The sequence below is a fragment of the Papilio xuthus genome, unplaced genomic scaffold, assembly GCF_000836235.2.
Source record: "Papilio xuthus unplaced genomic scaffold, Pxut_1.1 DF826961.1, whole genome shotgun sequence".
Taxonomy (NCBI): domain Eukaryota; kingdom Metazoa; phylum Arthropoda; class Insecta; order Lepidoptera; family Papilionidae; genus Papilio; species Papilio xuthus.
In genome coordinates, this window is record NW_013531688.1 from 690,796 (window position 1) to 714,100 (window position 23,305).

General features: G+C 34.4%; 1 protein-coding gene across 1 annotated transcript; it reads left to right on the forward strand.

The window, feature by feature from the left end:
• Positions 1 to 349: 349 nt before the first annotated feature.
• LOC106120238 (atlastin) lies at positions 350 to 22,004 on the forward strand. Its single transcript, XM_013315527.1, has 11 exons — positions 350 to 482; positions 17,495 to 17,718; positions 18,066 to 18,212; positions 18,321 to 18,476; positions 18,702 to 18,851; positions 19,243 to 19,381; positions 19,910 to 20,094; positions 20,305 to 20,526; positions 20,799 to 21,013; positions 21,289 to 21,355; positions 21,475 to 22,004. The coding sequence occupies exons 1-11, from the start codon at positions 380 to 382 to the stop codon at positions 21,607 to 21,609; spliced, it is 1,743 nt and encodes a 580-aa protein (XP_013170981.1). The 5' UTR covers positions 350 to 379; the 3' UTR covers positions 21,610 to 22,004.
• The last annotated feature ends 1,301 nt before the right edge of the window (positions 22,005 to 23,305 follow it).

A 23,305-nucleotide genomic window follows, 5' to 3' on the forward strand; every position in this document is an offset into this window, starting at 1 on the left:
ATCTGCTTTAAAGATGTGTCAAAACTGTTTTTAATAAAACAATTTTCATTTTGGGTAAAAAATATAAGCAAATTAATGTTAAATTTTTCCATTCACAAATATTGGTTTCCCAAAAGGAATTTCAATCGATCCAACACCCAAAAACACATTAATAAACATGGACGTACTGATTAACTATTTGGTTTTAATTAAATATTGTTCAGAACATATTTTTCTGTTACTAAGCAAATAACTTTTGAGACTATATTTCTTTATTAAATGACTATTTACGAAATTAATTAACATTTTTTAAAGTCAACGTTTATTTGAATTTGACAATGACACGTCTTTTTAATTTTTCATTCTCTGTTGTCAACCTGCGTTGAGTTGGAAAAATTGCATGTCGCTATGTTCAGTCAAGTCAGAACTCGAAATAAATAAATTGGTCATGGCTGAAAACGAGGGACGTAAACATCGGGAATCGAATTTCCTTGACGGAGAAGGTAATTAAATGTTGAAATATTATTGCTAAGGGCGCGTGCGTCGAAAGTGCGTAGTGCGAACGACATCAGCATTGTCGTCCGTAAGTTACCCTCGTGTAGCTCTCGTGACATTGAAAATGGGTTCTTTTTATAATTGCTGCCTGGATCGTGGTGCTGGGGCTCGACTCGAGAGACAGAGTGTGCTAGCCGCCTGTCGCACTAAGTGATACTGTCAGCTCAATCGTCCGGGAAAATGACTGGTGGATCGGACAGCAATCTATCTTCAGGTACTGATTTTGTTTTGTTGTAATAATTGAGAAATATAACTCGGAAATGTTAAGCGCGATGTATCGGACAAACGCCAGTAATTTATATGACTTAACCTCTGCCACATATATTCATAAATTGTGATACGTTCGTCTAATTATTTTACAGAAGTGCTTGTTCATTGTGTCGTTTAAATAAAAGGTTTTTGCATCTTCGACAAGTTTAGTGATCGCTAAACGATTCTCATTGTGTTAGTTTATTGTTTGATTAGCTAATGTTTTTGACAGGTAACCTAAATATAAATAATGCAATATTTACGTAAAATTTTTTGTCAATATCAAAGCATATAAAATAAGATTTTATAAATACTTAACAACATGTCAAACAGAATATGTTATGTTTCCATTGTATGTTTTTTATATACAAGTGGATGATGTAAAGTTTGTTTTTTGTGGTGTCACAATTTATTTATCATTACAATTTATTTAATTTAGTGGATGATCCACAAGGCAGATCTTATTGGAATTATCTTGAAGTCTTCAATGAAAATAACAAAAACAATATACAACCTTAGTATCTTATCGTAATATATTTTGTATATCACATTTGTGCGATTTGAATTTTAACTAATTGTATTCAACTTAACCTTTTTTTTTGCCAAAAACCCATAAAGTTTTTGTAAGATGCTTTTTATTTACAAACATTTTTAAAAGCTAACTTAATTCTGAACAAACATGTCATAGTATGAAAGATGAGTCATTGTATATATTTTATAAATGATTGCTAATTCATAATAAGATATTCTTTTATTTTGTATATGTTACAAATGTATGCAAATAAATCTTTAACTTATAGCCAAATGTTCATAGAAAGTCCCTAAAAATTATGTAAAAGTAAACAATTGCTTAACAAAAGTGTTTATCCCACTCATACAAGAAATATAATTACATTTCCATATTATTTATTTATTTAAGCTTTGTACACAGTTTAAAGTACATAGTGTAACATTACATAGAAATACAATGATGTACAGGTGAGCTTAACTCTAAAAGAGTTCTCTTATTATCATATTAGTGTTGATTACAAAGAGGATTCTGCCATTAACGAGGAAATCCATTGTTTTACCATATATAATGTGATTCCGCCAGTTCTTTGATTGATGATAGCATTAAAGGTTTGCAACATTGAAATATAGCACATATTTTAAGCATCAAGCATTTCTGTTGTCCTGACGAACAGTGTAGTGTGGCATCTTTAGAGGAATTTCATAAAAGATAAGAAGAAAGAGAAGAAGAAGATAATAAAAAAATAATATGGCTAACTGTCCAGTATGTTTGTTGTCAGATGACATAATCCTGTGGTCATTAGCTCTTATATAAACAATAGAATTGTTAAAACTAAATTAATTATTGCAAAATTAACCTTTTGATAAATTCTTTATACTTTTATACATGACTAGTTGTTGCCCGCGACTCCGTCCGCGCGTAATTATAAAAAGGTCCTTTTAGCCTTTCAGGAGTTACATGATAAATATCCATCCATCAAAAACTTTTGCTTTTATAATATTAGTAAGATTCTTTACATTTACATACATCTACATTTGTAATGAGTGACGTATGAGTGAGTTGCATTGTGTATAAATCACGTTTTATCGTTGACCGTTTTCCCGCGCGTATTCAAATATTAACCGCCATATTTGTTGTAGCGGCACGGTCTGATAACCTAAATACCGTGTTAAATAGCCTCTATGGAAATTTTCTATTTGCTCTATGTCACGAATATCTTCACCATTCAATTTATGTAAATACTAGCTGCGTCCCGCCACTCCGTCCGCGCGAATTAAAAAAAAACTATTAGTTGCCTATGTGTTCTTTCAGACTATGTTCTATTTGTTAGCCATATTTCATTGAGATCTATTCAGCCGTTCTGGATATGAGGTATATTTTACTAACATCCATCCAACTATCCATCTAAACATTCGCATTTATAATATTAGTAAAATTAGTAAGATAGATTCAGTCTTAACAATTTTCCCTCTAATTTTCACAGACTATATGTTTTATTACAAGTATTTCGACAATGGAAACTCTCTGTAATAAATAACAGGTAAATTTACGTGTATGAATTAAAAAAATATCGAAGCTTATAAACGAGTATTCGGTCAAGGCAGGCAAGGCCTTCATAGTGTTGATCTACTTTCATTTGTCACATATCGATACAGAGATAACGATTTTCATTAGCACCGAGCTATAAGGTCGTTTTGATTTAAAAACAATTGAAATTCGCAATCGAATATCTGAATATTCTAATGGATTTCTGTTTGCTTTACTAAAATTAACTACAATAGTCTCCTTCACCCTATTACGAATTCCTAAGTTTTGACTATGGCCAAATCACCCTTAACTTAGGGTAGGGTCCGAGCCCCTTGGTGGGGACGTATAGTGAGCTGATGATGAAGTTAGCTTAGCTGATAGTTAATTACTCTGTCTAACGTGATTAAGCAGTAAAATCAATTTGGATACATTTAAAGGTAAACTTTCTTATGTGACGTAATTAATTTAAATCCATGTCAAACGTTTGCGGGTGCGAACTTTCGCCTATTATATTAATTTTATCTATAAATCTTTGGTATAAAATTTCCTATTCCTTAATTCCAACTTTGAATATGCAAGAAAAAAATAAAATCGTAATTATTCGCCATGTAGACAAAATTCGCAAAAACAATTGCGTCGGTGGCACAGCACTGAACCGCATTAGACCGAAATGTACGCGCCCAGGTTCGATCGTTGTACATTTATACGATATTATACGGTGAAGGAAAACATTGTGATGCAACCTGTATACATCGACGAAGACATTCCAAGATATGTGTGAAGTTAACCCGCACTGCGTAATTGACTATGGTCTGGTCACCCTATTTGGGTAGACTGCGAGCAGCGGGGTGTTTCAGTCTATGGCTACATGTCAAATTAATTTTAGTTTCATTAGTATATCTGCACGGGTTATGACAGTAAATATAATAAAGATAATGTCAAAAATAAAACTTATCTTGTTATAATTGAAACTACAGAAGCTTGTTCATGGATAAATAATATCAGCTGATTTATAGGACGTTAATACGTTGCATTTAATTTATCTATAGCTGATAAAAATATTATCTTACTCGTATTATAAATGCGAGTTTAGATGGATGGATGTTTGTTAGAATGTATCCAAAACTGCTGCATGAATCTCGCTGAAATTTGGCATAAATTTACGTCCCGGAGGCTTAATTTAGTCCTCTTTCCTTTCCCACCCTTTTTCTTAAGGAAAGGATGGGAAGTGGTAGTGGACTTTCCGGATGAGAGGATGCATGGGAAGGTAAGATATTTTCTTTCTGTGCATCCTCTCTTCCGTCGATTGAAGGTAGGCAACACATATGCAATTGCGTATGTCTATGGGCAACGGTACTTCGCTATTTCGCGAAACAGGTGGCTCGCTAATTTGCCACCTTATAATATATAATATAAAAAAAAATGTAGAACATCATCATGTCTTGAAGGATAGACACATAGTTTACTATAATAATTTATTTGATTTCGCGCGGAGGGAGTCGTAATCGACACGTCTAGTATGATGAAATGTTTAAGAATTAAAAAAATAAAACACAAGTGCGAAGCAGGTACAAATCTAGTTAGTGTCTTTATATCTGTTAAAAGTCACAACTCACATTGATCGTCGTGAGGTTATAAGCAGGTAACTTAATTAGCTCAAGTATTCGAGACCTTGTTCTTATTTTTTTTAATAAAAAAACTTGTTAAGGTGCATCCAGTCAGTAATTTTACATATCGTATGTTAGTCGGGGATAGTAGGTACCGTTATTTTATCGAAATTTTATAACATTGCTATTATTACGATATTGATATTCTCTCTGACCACTCAAGAACATTTACCGTGGGTTTCTGAGTACTAAATCCCCGTTTAAAACATATTGTTATCTCTGTTCTGTCAAAGATAATGATAAGGATAACGATAAATTTTATACAGAGATTATAGTCTCAGAAACCAACGGTAAAAAGCAGAATAACAGTAAAGATAACTTTACCGATTTTAAAAAATGTCTTAGTTAACATTTATGTAAGAGTTTACGCGTATATGAAGCACTAGCTGTCGCCCGCGACTCCGTCTACGCGTATTAAAAAAAACTTAATATCGTATGAATTCTTCCAGATTATGTTCAACACCTTTGTCATTTCAGTGAGATCCACGCAGCCGTTCTATACATCCAAACATTGACATTAGCACGTACTCCTCGTGACTTTTCTTAAAAGTCGGGCTTTAGTGCCTTATCTTGTAACCATTCGATACATCTCTTATCTCCAACTGACGATAAAGATAAATGCCTCTAAAAACGTATGAAAGAAATCTATTGCTACGTGTCACAATTTCCTCTCAAGATAAGTAAGTTATCAAATTATTTTCTTAGATTAAAAAGAAAGAAATGTTTTATTTACCACAAATATGTAAAATTGTTGTTAAAACTTTATTGACCAATTAAAAAAAATGCATACAAAAAACATAGCATGCAATTATTTGGCATGCAGTAAAATATATGTCTTTAACTATGCTAACCATAAAAACTTAATGTTTTCAATTACTTTTAAATTTTTTTTCAACCTTTTTATCTAACGCCGATATTAGATTAATAGAAATCATAATTATTGAATACATAGGCCTTTGAAATGTCTTATTAGAACCTTTTTGGTGAAACAAATTTAAGGGTGAAACGTAATTTAATTTTTTTTATTTTTCGATCATCATTCCGAGATTATCGCTACACGATTTGTTAATATAAGGTTTCGGACACACAGCTTTGGTGTCAACGAACGATATGGCTTCGAATTTTAAATCCTCAAATCATTTATGACTAGTCCGCGACTCCGTCCGCGCGTTATTTAAAAAAAAACTAAGTAACTGTGTTCTTCCAGACTATGTTTTACATCTGTATCAAATTTCAGTGAGATCATGCATATTATTATTATTCAAAACTAGCTGTCGCACGCGACTCCGTCCGCGGTCAACTAAAAAAAAGAATTAAGTAGTTTATTTCTTTCTCAAGACTATGTTCTACATCTATGCCAAATTTTAGTAAGATCCATGCAGCCGTTTTGGAGATACCTTCAAACAAATATCCATCCATCAAAACATTCGCATTTATATTAATAATATAATTTATATTACTACACACGATAAAATCAAAAACTATTTCTTACAGTTTTCACAACAGTTGGTGGATTAATTAATTTTATGAATGAAAGTAATGGGTTTATAAAATGTTAATATCCTATGCTACCTACCAAAGCTTGGGCACTTGAAATAAAAAAAAATCTTTCTGCGAACCGTTGTGATCAAATCTCTTTACGGAGCTTTCGCCCTTGTAGCTTTAACCTGATACTGTTGCAGACAGTAAATAATTAAATAACTATACGGCTTCGAATTTGCGGTTACAAAGCTTTTTGTTCATGTTTACGATATCTTTTTAACGCTATATATACGTAATACTATCCATTTTTATTTGTTTGAGTGAATGCGAATATAATTCTCATGTGATAATTTGTGTGATTTGATAGTTTAAAGTCCAAATATACATATCAATAATGGACTTTGAATTTAACAGTGGTAGAGTCCGCTTAAACATAATCGCACGAATCGGCCCGGTTCGCCCGGTGAAATACCACGACCACACAGAAGACCGGCGTCAAGTGGAAGCAATTCCGCGTTTCGTCTGATGAGTATGCGTCGCGTAGGCCGTAGGCCTAATTTAGTCCAATTTCCCTTCCCACCCTTTTTCTTATAAGGATTGGATGGGAAGTGGAAGTGGACTTTCCGGATGAGAGGATGGTATCTCGGGAAGGGCTGCATGGATCTCACTGAAATTTGTCATAGATGTAGAATATAGTCTGGAAGAATACACAGGTTACTGGTTTTGTTTTTAATTCCGCGCTCATGGAGTCGCGAGCGATAGCTACTTTTCCTAATAAATGCTCTTATTATGAGTCTACATAGTGAAGGTATAATTTTAAATCGGTAGTTCACAAATTGAGCATGTTCATCAAATATGTTGCCCACCTGCCGCCAAACTTTTGGCACACGCAGACGTAATATGTAGGTGCAATGCCAGATACGAACAGAATTCACTTTCCGTCACACATTACTCATTACAACTTCACTGAAAATATTTAGGTTATATATTTGTGTAACATTTTCATCTTATTAATATTATAAATGCGAATGTTTAGATGGATGTTTGTTTGTAGGTATCTCCGAAATGGCTGAACGGATCACGTTGAAATTTGGCATAGATGTAGAACATAGTCTGGAATAACTCATAAGCTTATTAAGTTAGGCAACAGCTATATTATATAAACTATGATATGTTTAACTGTCGACATATGTTTTTTATAAACTAGCGGCCAGTCGTGGCTTCACACGACTGGATATTTTTAAACATTTTATAACAATACTAGCGGACCCGACAGACGTTGTCCTGTCGTGACGTTCAAAAATTGAATTGACGTTTAAAATTCGAATATTATTTAAAATTTGACACTGCGATGGTAGCGCCGTCTGTCGGATCCAATGTAAAACATTCCAAAATCAACAACTACTAATAAATTTAAAATTAATTAAAAAAACATTGTCCAGCGGACAAAATTGTGAATCTAAACCATTCCCAGATCCCCTTGAACAGACACAAAAAAATGTCATCAAAATCGGTCCAGTCGTTTGAGAGAAGTTCAGTGACATACACACGCACAGAAGAATTATATATATAAAGATAACAGTTTCCCACAACGTCGTCTGAATTAAAAAAAGAAGCTAGTCTGTCTTCCTGATTTTTTTAATCTGTCCAGTAATGTCGGAGCCTATTTAATGCAAACAAACAAACAATTCTTTCCTCTATAGCAATATAATATTGCTAATTATACTTAGATATATATATATATTAGTATTATAATGTTAAAAGATTTTATGTGATCGCTCCAGTTGTTTTTATTTTATCTTTGATTTTATTAATAACTACATATTTGTACGATATCCATTTATTTACAGTATGGAATTGTATTACATTCTGCGTTGAAAAAAAAAGATAACGATAGCTTTCAAGCAGGAAATGTCGCGGGATATCGTACGTCATATTTTAATATACATCTAGAGAGTATACATTAGTTTCGATCTTTAAAACCATTGCAATTTATGTATTCAAGTAAAAACGTGACGTCACTTCTTTGACCTTGAATCATTTGTTTTAATCAAATCTTCGTGGGTCACACACAGAAACACGCTGCCGTTCCATTCTTTTACATTGAAAAAATAGAGATAGCAATATGTTTATAAGTGTTTTGACAACAATAGGTAGGACAAGGATTTCATTCAGTTGTATCTTTAGATGAAGTTATATTGAGGAAGATGACGTTTAATTTGTTAATGCTTCGTGTAAATTGAACATAATAAGAATGACCTTGTTATTAGAAGACATAATGGGCTACGACAAAAACTGCTTAGTACACTTCTGGCCATGTAAACCGGGTGTCTTGACTTGGTACACTTACAGAGGTATGTTAGGATAAAATATGTTGTTATTATGCCGTCCCGTTAAATTTGAAGCACGTGGTCACTTGAGTTAGGAATTTTAATGATCTGTGCGAGATAACAGATATAGTGAAAGTGTTTTTGTACATTCTTCACCGAATGTTACTTGACTCTGTTTTTAAATGTAACTATAAAGTTTAGCTTATACATAAAATTTCCACGATTTATATAATAGCGGTCGCCTGCGACTCCGTCTAGGATACATAAATGGCCTATGTGTTCTTCCAGACTACGCTCTATATGCCAAATTTCATCGAGATCTGTTTAGCCATTCTGGAAATACCTTCAACCAAACATCTATCCATCCATCCATTACTGCACCCATACAGTCGCATTTATAATATTAGTATGATAACTAGCGATATCCCGCGACTCTGTCCGCATGGAATAAAAAAAAAAATATTAGTAGCCTATGTTTTCTTCCATACTATGTTCTATATGAATGTCAAATTTCATCGAAATACATACGGCCGTTCTGGAGATACCTTCAAGTAAACATCCATCCATTTAAACATTCGCATTTATAATATTAGGAAGAAAGTTTAGTACTTTACGTTAGTGTTTACGGTTGTCGGTTTTAATAGTTGTATATTATCAATGAAATGGAAATTGTTTTATGTACATAATATAATCGTTAGAAGCAATAAATAATATTTGTTACTCAATTGTTGAGTGTTTCAAACTAAATCTGTACGCTTCTCAAGGTCAATGTAAAGGTCTGAGTTTTTTGTACTAAAATTCACACGGAACTTTTTTTTACTTGTATGTATAATTTGTCTAATTCTATCTAATTATTAATATATCTATAATATCGATTTTGTTTTATATAAAACGAACTAAATAAGGTTAATTGTGATTTCTAATATTAACAAGTTTAACACGTTTGAAATATTACTCGTAGTTAAATTTTATATTGTCATTTTAATGTCTCGTAAACACGAGTTTACACTTAAAATTAAATGTACGCATAGAGATAAAGTTAAAATAGTATATTACTTTGTGGCATTTACGTGAAAGTTTTTGACATATAGTTTTATAGCTTTTAAAGTAAATCTTAAGCTAAATTCTATGCTTCTATGACTTTGGTAAGTCAGTTTAATTTTGAATTACTACATTCTAATAGATTTGAGCGATTATAAAAGAGTGGTAGAGCCCGCTTTAACATCTTCGCACGAATCGGCCAGGTTCGCCCGGTGAAATACCACGACCACACAGAAGACAGGCGTGAAGTGAAAGCAATTCCGCGATTCGTCTGATGAGTGTGCGTACCGGAGGCCTAATTTAGTCCTCTTTCCCTTCCCACCCTTTTTCTTATAAGGAAAGAAAAGTGGAAGTGGACTTTCCGGATGAGAGGATGCATGGAAAGGGAATATATTTTCTTTCTGTGCATCCTCTCCTTCGTCGATTTAAAGTAGGCAACGTATATGCAATTGCGTATGTCTATGGGCAACGGCCACTTCGCTATTTCAGCGATTTCAAGTGGCCGCTCGCTCGTTTGCCACCTTATGATATAAAAAAAAGAGTGTCATAATTGTAATCCGAGTTATTGTTTTGTGACTTTCATTAGTCTTTTTCGAATTCATTACCGTCAAATAGAGTTCCTATCTCTCTTACCACTGAGGTGTAAGTAGGCTGGCAATGTTCCAGGCGGGTTATTGACATGAGCGGGCTGGGCGTGCGCCAGTGCCGTGTACGTCCGATATCTCGGCATTTCATTCTGCACACCGACACATTGATATCTGCATATGTTATGCCACAGAACAGCATCACAGAGCAGTAGGACAATGGAGTAACTACTCTGTTATTATTTAAATGTATACTTTCTATCAATATAGTACTGTCACACTGTTAATTATATAGTAGCTATAATATTGAAACAGGTAGATGTTATGTAATCTGATCCTTTTTCTGTAGTCATTATTTTACACTCGTGTGAAAATTGCGCACATACATTTTTGTCTTTTTCGATTAGTCCGGCTAATAAAGTCATTATAAAGATTTTTCGCCTTTAATAAGTTTATTTAAAAAAAATTGTACGTCATTTTATTTGTTTAATAAAACCTTAAACACAGTAATGTTTATAAAAATATGAAGACGTATGCCTCATGGCTATTCATAGAAATGGCGATTCGAATACGTAATCGGTCAGTATCAACACACGATGGCCACGATGTGACTGTCTTGTGACGCTTTCCATGTTACCTAACTGTTCTGTTCCCTTCACTCACATGGACTTTGATTAGTAGGTTCTTTTGTGACATTAAATAAACTAGTGGTCGCTCATTGGTTGAAATTCTACGATAATTAATTTAAAAAAAGCTTTATGGATTTCTTTTTATAACTCTGTCATATTTCTCGTTTATCAGTTTCTTAAAAACGGTATATAATTTTCCGTTTCACGTATTAATATTATAATGCTATTAATTGACAAAATAGTGTGATAATTTGTGCAAAAACATATTATCTTCGTCATTTTTCAAAAGAATGAAAGAGATGGACATATGTTTGTGTGTTTGGCATTATACGGTAACATTCATTCATTCTTTTATTAATCACATTAGTTTTTTTTTTAATTGTAATGGTATTTTCCATTAAACAGTATTTATGTATTATTTGTGGCTTGTCTTGTTAACTAACAAAAACATGTATAACATTTTTAAGGATAAAAAGTAAATTTTTCTGCCGAGGCCATGGAGGTCAAAAGAATCGTATGTTTACCTTTTCACTTCTCGCTGTCATATTTGAACTTTCTATTTTTTGGTGGACATATACGACTAATACAGTGGGCCTAGCATGAATATTTACGACATGCTTTCGTATCGTTATCGTCAATTATTTGAAAATTAGTATGGAGATTTATGTTTTACGACGCTTGTCACAAATATTCGTGATTGGGTCGACTGTTATAGGTTCGAAAACATTTATGATTGTTCATTTGTCGATATTTACAATTTAATCGTGAACAAATGAATCGCTTATAAAAATACACTTGTTTGCAATATGTGACGTCGACTACCTAAATTGGTTATTAACACGTTGAGCGCCACGTCAGCCATCGGTGGTTGACACTAGACTATCCGTTCAGGCCGCGTCAACCATCGGTGGCTGACAGCGTGTAACATGAGAACTATAAATTTGTATTGCGATCGGAAACACCGGCCCTTTAATACCAGTTCGTATAAGCGGCTTTCGTGGCCTGAACGGGACTGTCTTAGAAATAAGCGTGGCGTTCAACGTGTTAAAATACATATGTAACGTATTGTTCTTTTAGTACTGACGTGTCCACCACAAACACTGTAATGGTGATTTAAAAAAAAACATTTATTATCATTGTAACGATGATGTTGCATTTGTTGTCTATGCCGAGATTACACGTGCGTCAGTATAACAATTTCAACGAGCAATGTTTATTTTTGTTAGTGAATTTCGGCCAACCAAATGTTCAATGTATTTAACTACTTCGATAGATATGATACTAGTGATGTAACGGTATATTGGGTTATATTATCGATATAGCAACATTCATATTGTTGTCGATACTTACGAGTTTGTTATTTTAAAAAATATACCAATACTAATATTTAAGCTTGCACTGAATAATATAGGAATTAATATAGTATATATCTTTCTTTAATTTTTTTTACTCTTAACTAAAATAATAATGCATCTAAAATGCATACTAAAACTACAACTGTTACTAAGTTATTATTTAGTTTACGATTGCCATTTTAGTTTAAGTTTTCACACTAACTTTTAAGACTTACAACAGCAAGTGATACATTTATTATCGCGACTAGTTTTCCGTTTCGTACCCAAATAATATCGATGTTTTACTAAGACATCACTAGAGTTGACGTAAACGCATCTGCCATTTCGCCGATCTAACAAACGAGGCGTGTGTCTGATTGTGTTATGCACGCGCCTGTACTTGTTCAATTGTGTTACGATATGAGCGTAATATGTCGCTATGAACAATGAACAAACATTATTGTAAAACAGTCTAATAGATAAAAATACTAATGTGGTACTAATTGATTTCAATAAAGATGTTCTGTAGGATTTGTTGTGGTCAAAAATATATTTACGTCTGTCATAGCATTAAATCATAAATATTTGTCCAGTGACTACAGGGTGAGCCTTAAATCTTAAACTTTTATATGCAGTGACTACAGGGTGATTAATAATGGATTTGGGTGACAAGATTCTATATAACTTTTATTCAGTTAGATTAGAAGGATGTTAACTTATATTACTGCGACCTTCGTTGCCACTTCCCGATGTAACTTTGAATCCTTTGTTTAGAGTCGAGGTTAAGGTATGAGGAGGTGAGTCATAGCTCGTATCTATGGTATGTAGCTAACCTTTGTCTATTGATCTATTTTGCGTAGAACAAATTATTTATTGTCTATACGGATGAATTGGTTTTAAAAACGATTACAGAATATTTGTCACGTTATGTATATCAAGCATTGCATATTATGTACTTTATGTACTACATGAAACAAGTCTTTGTTAGTGTTGGTAATAACAGTTTACGATCGAATTATGCAACGAGTAATTCCGAGACAATGAAATAATATGAGACCCCAGAAACAAATCTAGCAACTTTTTATTTAAACTAGTTTAACCTATACTTATTAACACAGATGATTAATGTTTCTGTCTGGACCACAGCATCCAATTACGTCATTATCGTCAGTTTGTACAAGGTTACATACCTGGTTTAAATCAACGCGTCTCATGATAACAGGTTCTGAAATACGAAGACCTTTGTGCCAGTGTTACGTTTAGTATGTTTAATTCCGGCATTACTTATAATGCCCAGGTATAAAAAAAAACTTCGCAAGATATTAAGTGTATTTTCATATAATACTGTAGATAAATGCTTTTTTATGTAAGCGAGAAAATTTGTTTTAACTTGTAATTCGGCAGTGGAACCTGTTGCTTTGAAACATATTGGTTATTATGCTAACTTCCCAAACATGATGTAAAAATACCAAATAACACTTCGATTAACCGTAGGTTTCTGAACAAAATCCCCTTTTAAAACATATCACTCTCTTTGTTTTGATGACTATATGTTTTATACAGATACTAGCGGACCCGACAGACGTTGTCTGACAATTTGACACTGCGATGGTAGCACCGTCTGCCGGATCCAATGTAAAACATTCCAAAATCAACAACTACTAATAAATTAAAAATTAATTAAGAAAACATTGTCCAGCGGACAAAATTGTGAATCTAAACCATTCCCAGATCCCCTTGCACACATAAAAAATTTCATCAAAATCGGTCCAGTCGTTTGAGAGAAGTTCAGTAACATACACACTCACAGAAGAATTATATATATAAAGATTTTGATCTCAGAAACCAACGGTCTGTCTAATCTAACAGTTAAACGGATCTAGTCTTAAAATACATTTTAAAACCCATGTAATTTGTTATTTACATTTGGCCCGTTGTTCCGACGCGACCTGTCTTGAATATAAATTGGAAACAATTGTACAGTAAAATTACATTGTTTTTATTCCCGCTAAGATTGTTTAACATGAACTTTTTTAACATTCTTCCATACTTTGTACGGTCAGCAAGACATGGAATCTTTTTTTTTAATCGATTTACGTAATCATTGCATATTATACAAATATTCGACATATTATAAATTTTACAAATATATTAAAACTAACTATCGCCCATAACTACATCCGCGCTGAATTAAAAATAACATTTAATTAGTAACCTATGTTTTTTTGCAGACCATGTTCTATATATATGCCAAATTCGAAAGCTGTTCTAGAGATATCTTATAACAAACACCCACCAATGTAAACATTCGCATTTATAATATTAGTAAGATGAAATTAGATTATACGTCATCATTTTTCTATCATTGAAATATAAAATAAAACCATACTAAAATATCCTAAATGCCTCTTATACTATGTTAATTTTTTTTTATATATTTCTAAAAATGAATTACTTAACTCTATATTAATTATTAAGTGACTAATTAAATTAAAATTAATCTACCTAAATAATACTATAAACTATATACTAAAACTAAACCAAACTAAATAATATAAAAAATCGACGCCAAATCGCTGCGGTCGGTCGATCTATATTAATTAAAAATAATCCCTATTGTTCGTAACTATGATGTCATTATTCCAAAATCCCCGTTTAAAACATATTGCTATCTCTGTTTTATTAAATATAATGAAAGGGATGACGATATGTTTTACACAGAGATAATGAACTAGGCAACCAACGGTATATGTTCACATATGTATGCGAACAAGGTTTAAGTGATAGGATGTTATTGCAAACATAATGGACGTTTATACAACATTCCCATTGCCTTAATATCCGATACCACACTATCGACAGTCGACACTCTTTAAATACCAGTGTTAGTTACAACTAGCTGTCGCCCGCAACATCGTCCGAGCACAATTAAAAAAAGTTAATTAGTAGCCTACGTGTTCTTTCAGATTATGTTCTATATATATGTCAAATTACATCGAAATCCGTTGAGCCGTGCTACAGATATCTCGTAATAAACATCCATCTATACAATCGCAATTATATTATTACTAAAATTAATATTTCACTCTTTCTCTTTATAAAAATTATGTTTTTATGTATGTGTTATATTTGATATGTATAAGAGAGTAATCGTAAAACGTAATCTTTTTTGCGCCTTATGATAATATTATTTATATTGTAAAGTAAAAACAATAATGATTTTCATTGTGGCTTGACTATCTCAATGTACATAACATAAAATTGTAACGATATTCAAGGTTTTATGTTGTAAATATAAAGTTTTATTGAAATTAAACGGAAAACTAGACATTTTAATGGTCGTTGTTATGTACTCCGGTCATTGTATCGCAATATCTTATATATAAAATTCTCGTGTCACAATTTTCGTTCACATACTCCTCCGAAACGGCTTGACCGATTCTCGTGAAATTTTGTGAGCATATTGAGTAGGTCTGAGAATCGGCCAACATCTATTTTTAATCCCGCGCGGACGGAGTCGCGAGCGACAGCTAGTAGCCTATATGAATAGCTATCGCCTGCGACATCGAATTGCGAATTAAAAAAAACTTAATTAGTAGCCTATGCGTTCTTCTAGACTATGTTCTACATTTATGCCAAATTTCATCCAGATCCGTTCATACGTTCCATTCCATCCATCCATCTAAACATTCACATTTATAAAATTAATAAGATTATAATTTGTTCGAAGGAAAAAACCCATGTATCGTTTAGTTTGTTGACGTGTTTCGATTCCTTTGACCCGAGTTGTGTGACGTCAGCGGACTTGACTCGCAGACCTTGCGTTCTGACAAGTTCCAAAGGTACTTAATAACACGGGTTTTATTTTCCTTTACCAATACTTCGACGATTAATCTTTTCAATAGAAGTTGTAAGCACTTTTTTTAACCTTTGTTTGCAGTTTTTTACTTTTTACATTATATGTGTTTTGTTTTATTTTCGTTGTTTAGTTAATTGTTATCGTTGCGTCGTTTATTCTCTTTACAAGTTTTCTATTTTTAATCAAGACATTTTCGATCGCAAGTTCTATGAAAACAATCATTGAAAATCGAAAATCTTCATAACCGATTTTAAACAACCCATATCTAGTGAATTGTCAAACTAATCTTAAATAGACACACTATAAATCTTGCAAATTAATATTTTAATCATCTTTATCCTCATAGTTTTTTATTCAATACTAGCTGTTGTCCGAAACTCCGTCCGCGCGGAATTAAAAAAAATCTTAATTAGGCCCATGTGTTCTCCAAGACTATGTTCTACATCTGTGCTAAATTTCATCGAGATCCATGCAACCATTCCGGAGATACCTTCTAAGAAACATCCATCCATCCAGACATTTGCATTTATAATATTGGTAAGATAATACCAGTTATTCTACTATTACTGAATAATTTGCACAATGCAGTTTTGTGTACTGTAGTTTTATGGTCAATTGAACCGTACATTACATGTAAAGGCGATCGTGGGTGGGTATCTTGGTCATCGCCTACGTACAAGGTAGTGTCATTGACCTCTATATCTTGGAGACGTTAATTTGCTGTATAACCTTCCTTGTGCTGTTAATTAACTATCTGAAAAGGGGAAAGCATATTTTTAATACATCTATATGACTTGATTTAAATTCAAATGAATATAATGTACTAGCTGTTGTACGCGACTCCGTCCGCGCGGGACTAAAAGAACTTAATTAGTAGCCCATGTGTTCTTGCATAGTCTGCAAGAACACATGGGCTACTAGTGTTCTAGATTTATGCCATATTTCATCCAGATCCGTTTAGCCGTTCTATAGATACTTACAAACATACATCCGCATTCGCATTTATAATATTAGTAAGGTAATAGTTGTCTGTTGTATTCCTTTTAATATTGTATTTTATTTTATTCTGTTTGTATTATAAGGTTGACCTAAATGAGGTTCATTATAAGTAAGTACTCCTTTGTCCCGCCCATGTTAAACATAAGTATTCCGAAGTATGGCTTGTTTATGTACTTCTATAATTGTTTGAACATTACTACCATGAAATTTTATTGCCGAAACACTTAATACATATTGTCGTCTCTATTTTTCTCAGAAAACGATAGGGACGACAATATATCTTACGACAGTGTAAGTTATTGTCAAAATAACTTAAAATTTTGATTTTGATGTTGTTTACGTGGTGTTCTTTTTTCTTTTATAGATTAGAATTATACCAATTTGAACCAATTGACTTCTCTACGATTAATATCTATTGCTCCACTTGCGACTAGATAATTGAACAACAATACAGTAACTTCAACTCATGCGAGACGGATACGAGACGAGAATTAATTCGCTTCTCAGTAAAACCATGCAAATATCTTTGTTAATTTATATTTAGACTATACTCTCATATGAAAATTGTACTAAATGCAATTGATACCCATATATGCAATCGACACAACTATTAGGAGAAAGAAAGTCAGCGCGTCGATATTAGAAGGCCCTATATTCAATCACGTGATTGTAACTTTGAAGAGTTTTAACACGTTCACAGTTATGTATTTTGAATATTATTTATATGTCTAAGTTTTTGTCCATGCAGTGAGCGAGCAGCCAGTACCGGCGCCCAAGTTGGGACCACACGGCGTCCAGATCGTGGACACTGGCCCCGACCACACGTTCGTGCTCAACGAGGAGGCGCTTGCCGAATTACTGCTGCAAGATGACATACGAGACCGCGCGGTCGTCGTGCTGTCTGTCGCTGGTGCTTTCCGCAAAGGAAAGTCCTTCATACTCAACTGCTTCTTACGATATATGCATCACAAGGTTAGTAATGTTAAATTTATGACGGGTTAAGCTGCAAGCGTATATCTGCAGGTGGGTCTACTGAAACTGGAGGACCTATAGAAGCATCCCCTTAAGTTCAAACGATACTGAAAACAGTGTTTCGCGAAGCATTTCGTTCGCCTGGGATACTCGAGTGACAGATCGGGACGGCGATGCGGGAGATGAGAACTTGACTTTAATAGGTTTCCATGCAGTTAATTTGGCCATCTTAAAATCCGTGATATGCACTTATAAAGGATTTGTAGCAAACAGACAGTCCTTCGAGTCGGATGTTTGAAAATCACACTGTGTAGTATCATCACCTATCATTTGTTTACTGGTTACAGTACGGCCCCGGTGGAGGCGGGGACTGGCTGGGCGCGGACGACGAGCCGCTTGAGGGCTTCAGCTGGCGCGGCGGCTCTGAGCGGGACACCACGGGCATACTCATGTGGTCAGAAGTCTTTAAGACAACGCTGCCCACCGGAGAGAAGGTAACAACATTGGTTCTTAGACAACAAAGTTTACTGGCTACTTGCGAGATCCTATATATTAAAAAATCTTATTTTTCAGTGTTGTTATTGTAATCGTATCTTGTGCAGGTTGCGGTGATCCTGCTGGACACGCAGGGTGCGTTCGACAGTGAATCGACAGTGCGGGACTGCGCCACTGTGTTCGCGCTCTCCACCATGCTCTCCTCCGTACAGATATACAACCTCTCGCAGAACATACAGGAGGATGACCTGCAGCATCTGCAAGTAAGACAACTGCTGTCTCATATTTAAATCATGTACTGTCCATTGTTTAGTAGAAATATCTTTTTACTTGATGATAAAGATGACCATCATCTCTGAAAAACTATAGTAATATTGTTATGTTTTTTTAATAACAAAAGGTTCTTTATCTATGATATTTAAATATAGAAATTCGATGTTACCTGATTTACATACAAAGTTCCATACAATAATGTTGCATGATGTCAGCTGTTCACAGAGTACGGGCGGCTGGCGCTGGAAGACAGCGGGCGGACGCCATTCCAGCGGCTGCAGTTCCTCGTCAGAGACTGGAGCTTCCCTTACGAGGCGCCCTACGGTGCGGAGGGTGGACAGGCTATATTGCAGCGAAGGCTTAGGGTAATGTCTTAATTCATAAAAACAGATTATAGATAAAAAAACAATTAGCTTGATTTATATTAACTATTTTTCTTTTTTTCTCCATAAATATTCCTCAAGGATCTGTAATGTTTTGAATATATTTGATTGTTTACTTTCAATATGCTCCGATAGCTGAATTCATTTGGGAACTTTTCTTGAGAAGTTACAAGCCCCAGCTGTTATGGGCTATATTTATTATTAGTTTTTTTTTATTCAGTGCGAACGAAGACGCATGCAACTGGTAGTTAATAAAATAATTTTCGAATAAACTTTTTATGGCTTAATTATAGGGGTTTTTTTGTTTTTGCATCTGATGTATGAACTTTCTGTTACTATTTGACAAGTTGTTTTTAATTAATTTTGTCTTTAGGTATCAGATAAGCAGCATCCGGAGCTGCAGTCGCTGAGGAAGCACATCACCTCCTGCTTCTCCGAGATCGCCTGCTTCCTGATGCCGCATCCCGGACTCAAGGTCGCCACGGACCCCAACTTTAATGGCAGGCTGGCAGGTAAATAGTACACAACGTGAATGGTTGATGAAAATACAACTTTAAGACAAAATTTACTGATGATTTGAAAACTTCCTTCTTTTTTAAGTTAGTTAATTAAAAGTTTTTGTAAATTTTAAGAATTCGGCCTTTTGAAAATATCATAATCCGTTTTTTTATATCGGCAGTTTAAATTACTTCATTTTCATGTATAGGAAAGAAGTGAATGGGAATAAATAATCTAATATTTATACTACACTACCTGCCCGCGACTCCGTCCATATGTGGTTTAATATATATATATTAGTTGCCTAAGTGTTCTACACGTATGCCAAATTTAAGCGAAATTCATACAACCGTTCTGGAAATATTATATTACAAACATCCATCTATCCATCCATCCATCAGATTACAAGTCAACTTACCTACTATTTAATTTTCATACAATTATTTTTAAAACATCCTTTACTTATTGTTCAATTAGTTACAGGGTGTTTTAAAATGAATATCACTGAATGCAAACATTAATGAAAATATTTTGTTATACAGACATAGAGTCGGAGTTCAAGCGCGCGCTGCAGCAGCTGGTGCCGATGCTGCTGGCGCCTGACAACCTGGTCCCGAAGCTGATCAACGGGCAGCGCGTCAAGGCCAAGGACCTGCCGCAGTACTTCCGCTCCTACATGAACATATACAAGGGCAACGAACTCCCAGAACCTAAGAGCATGCTTGTGGTAAATAGACGGAAAAATACATATCAACCTCCTTGTTTTTTTTATTTGGTTGAATAGAAAGATTATGGAAAAAAAAGATTCTAATATCAATAGGATTGACAATTTCACTTATTGATTAGTATGTTTCATATTTAAAGAAATCAACAATTAAGTTTGACAAAAGATTTATTCAAAATATATACAAATAAATCTATTTGTTTGTACTTTCAGGCGACGGCAGAAGCAAACAATTTAACAGCGGTAGCGGAAGCTAAGGAAGTGTATACGACACTAATGGAGGAGGTGTGCGGTGGGGCGAAGCCCTATCTGCAGACTCAGCTGTTGGAGGCGGAGCACGGACGCGCGCGTGACAAGGCGCTCCACGCCTTCCATGCTAAGCGCAAGATGGGCGGCGACGAGTTTAGCCACGCCTACTGCGAACAACTTGTACAGGTACATGACAAACAAACGTCTTTTTCCTTATGAAAGCACAGCACAGCAACACTTTTTATATGCCTCTATCAGCAGATAAGCAAAAGTTATTGACCGGTCCCGATCTTCATTAGTCAGAATCTCGGGATAGTGAGAAACACTTGGATTTTTGCTTATCCCGGTTCGACTGTATGTCGTCGCGACCAGACTTCACACGGAAAACGATGTATAAATTAATTGAAATTATAAATATACATCAGTGGGCTATATTATTAATAACCATTATGTTGTAGGACCTTGAGGAGCAGTTCGTTCAGTTCCGCGGCCACAACGAGAGCAAGAACATATTCAAGGCGGCGCGCACGCCCTCCGTCTTCTTCGCGATCGCGATGTTCTTCTACGTGCTGAGCGGCGTGTTCGGTCTGCTCGGTGTCTACGCACTCGCCAACCTCTGCAACCTCGCCATGGGCGTGGCGCTGCTCACGCTCGTCATGTGGGCGTACATCAGGTACATATAACTAATATTATAAATGTGAATGTTTAGATGGATGGATGGATGTTTATATGAAGGTATCTCCAGAACGGCCAAACGGATCTCGATGAAATTTGAAAGAAGATCTGAAAAAATCTGGAAGAAAACCTAGGCTACTAATATTTTATTCCCGCGCGGACGGAGTCGCGAGTGACCGCTAGTTCAGTATAAATATAGAACAATAGTCTGGGGCTACACATAGGCTATTTATACAGTTACTGAATATTCAAGTCTTAATTTTTACATTTTAGATACAGTGGGGAGATGCGGGAGTTTGGTGTCACTATTGATGAAACAGCAAACTGGCTATGGGAAAATGTAAGTTAAAATATATAAAAAAAAAATTACTTTACATAGACAACTAAGCCGTTGAGCATATTAGGTATTAGAAGTCTACACTTAGGGAAGTCCTTAGTGACAGTAATTCCTTTTTACAGTTAATGAAGCCAGCTTACCAAACGTGCTTAGAGAAGGGTATGGAGCACGCGGCGGCTGCGGCCGCGGAGCGCACGCTCGGCCCTGCCCCCGCGCCCGCCACGCCCAGCGTCAACGGCAAACATAAGCACTTGTGATGCCGGCCACCACGCCCCGCTCAGCGCCCTGGCCCATCAACTGCCAGTGCCAGCCCACTGCCAGACTCTGGCAAAAGAGCTGACAATGTCAGTCCATTGTCAGTCTCTGGCAAACGAGCTGATTATGTCAGTCAATTGTCAGACTCTGGCAAACGAGCTACCAATGCCAGTGTATTCCGCCACTGGAGATGGCATAACACAGGACTTACTAACATATTTTTAGATTAAAGGGAGACAGCACTTGTGAACCAAATCATGTTATATATAATTAGTCTATGGCCTCAAGAGCTCTATGGTTTTGTTTGGATTGCAAGAAAATTGTATGAAAGTGTTTGCTCATTATGTTTGAAAAATATGAAATTACTGCAATTTTCCTCGGTGGACTTATTTTTGCAAAACATCAAATAATAGTTGAAATAGAGTTAATACTAAGATATTATCCATTGACAGACTAAATTAAAGATCGAAATTTTTTACTTTAAAATTCGAAATAATAAAGAAGATTTGTTAGAAAAAAAAATCAAACCAAGAGATGAAAATTAATTAAAATTAGGATAATTTTAGTATTGAGATAGTAAAAGCAATAACATAATGTTGTGAAATTAATCATAATGCGGACAGATTTTGATTGACTTAAAACAGTTGGAGTTAGCATAAAACTTTTTAAACCTATAGAAAACATATCACCAGTAAATTATACCAGAGAGACTAGACAGTAACATTTGAATGTTTAATTTCAAGATATCTAAAGTGTCGCCCAATATTAAAAGAGATTGCTATCTCCAGTTAATTTGACAAAGATGTGTTCCGGACAGTGATAAATGCTTAAACGCTCTCTTATATGCATACCTCAGATGTTCATATCATTTTGATGGAAGAGCTTATTTAGATGGAAATTCTGTGTTAAAAAAAAATTGTGTAAATTAAAAGTGACAAAAATGTGAACGGATTGTGGACAGTGAAATGTGTAAAGAACCGTATGTATCTAGTTAATTACAGAGTAAATATATAATAGATTGTTTTGTTTTAAATTCTATTTTGAGGGGGTATCGGCTGACATTCTATGGTGGGGGGTTCACGTATTGAAATGTACAGCATTGTAGACAAGTTTTTACAAATAGTTGTTACGTATTGTTCGATTAATCTGACCTGAGCTATTTTTGCTCTTGATATGTTGATAAAATCTGTTTTTGGATTATATAATTTTCTGGTTTTTTTTTTTCTTAAATTTTATAATGAAACTTGTTGATTCTAATTGTATGTTTTCTGCAAAACGTTACAAAAAACAATAATTTATTATCTCTGTTAGATTGAGGGATATTTGTCATATGTTATACATGTTTCAGTAGTGGAAACTTACAAAAAGATTAAAAACGCTGTCCCTCGTATTAGCCTTTTTAGATTAATGGAACAATAGAAACATTTTACATTGATAAAATCTCTGTAGGGTGGTTTTGTAAATTGTAATTAATGTTAAATTATAGGTTAACCAAGAATATAGAAAACCTAATTTTAGGGCGCTTTAATCGTCCTGAATTGCGCAGTGAAGTTCTAAATTTGTATTCAATGTGGAGTTTTTTATATTCCTGGTCAGTCTATATATATATATTAAAACATTTATGTTAAGTTGAAATCATTATGTTAATGTTCAGGCTGTTGCACAAATGATACATTTTATAAAAAATAATTTCAAAAT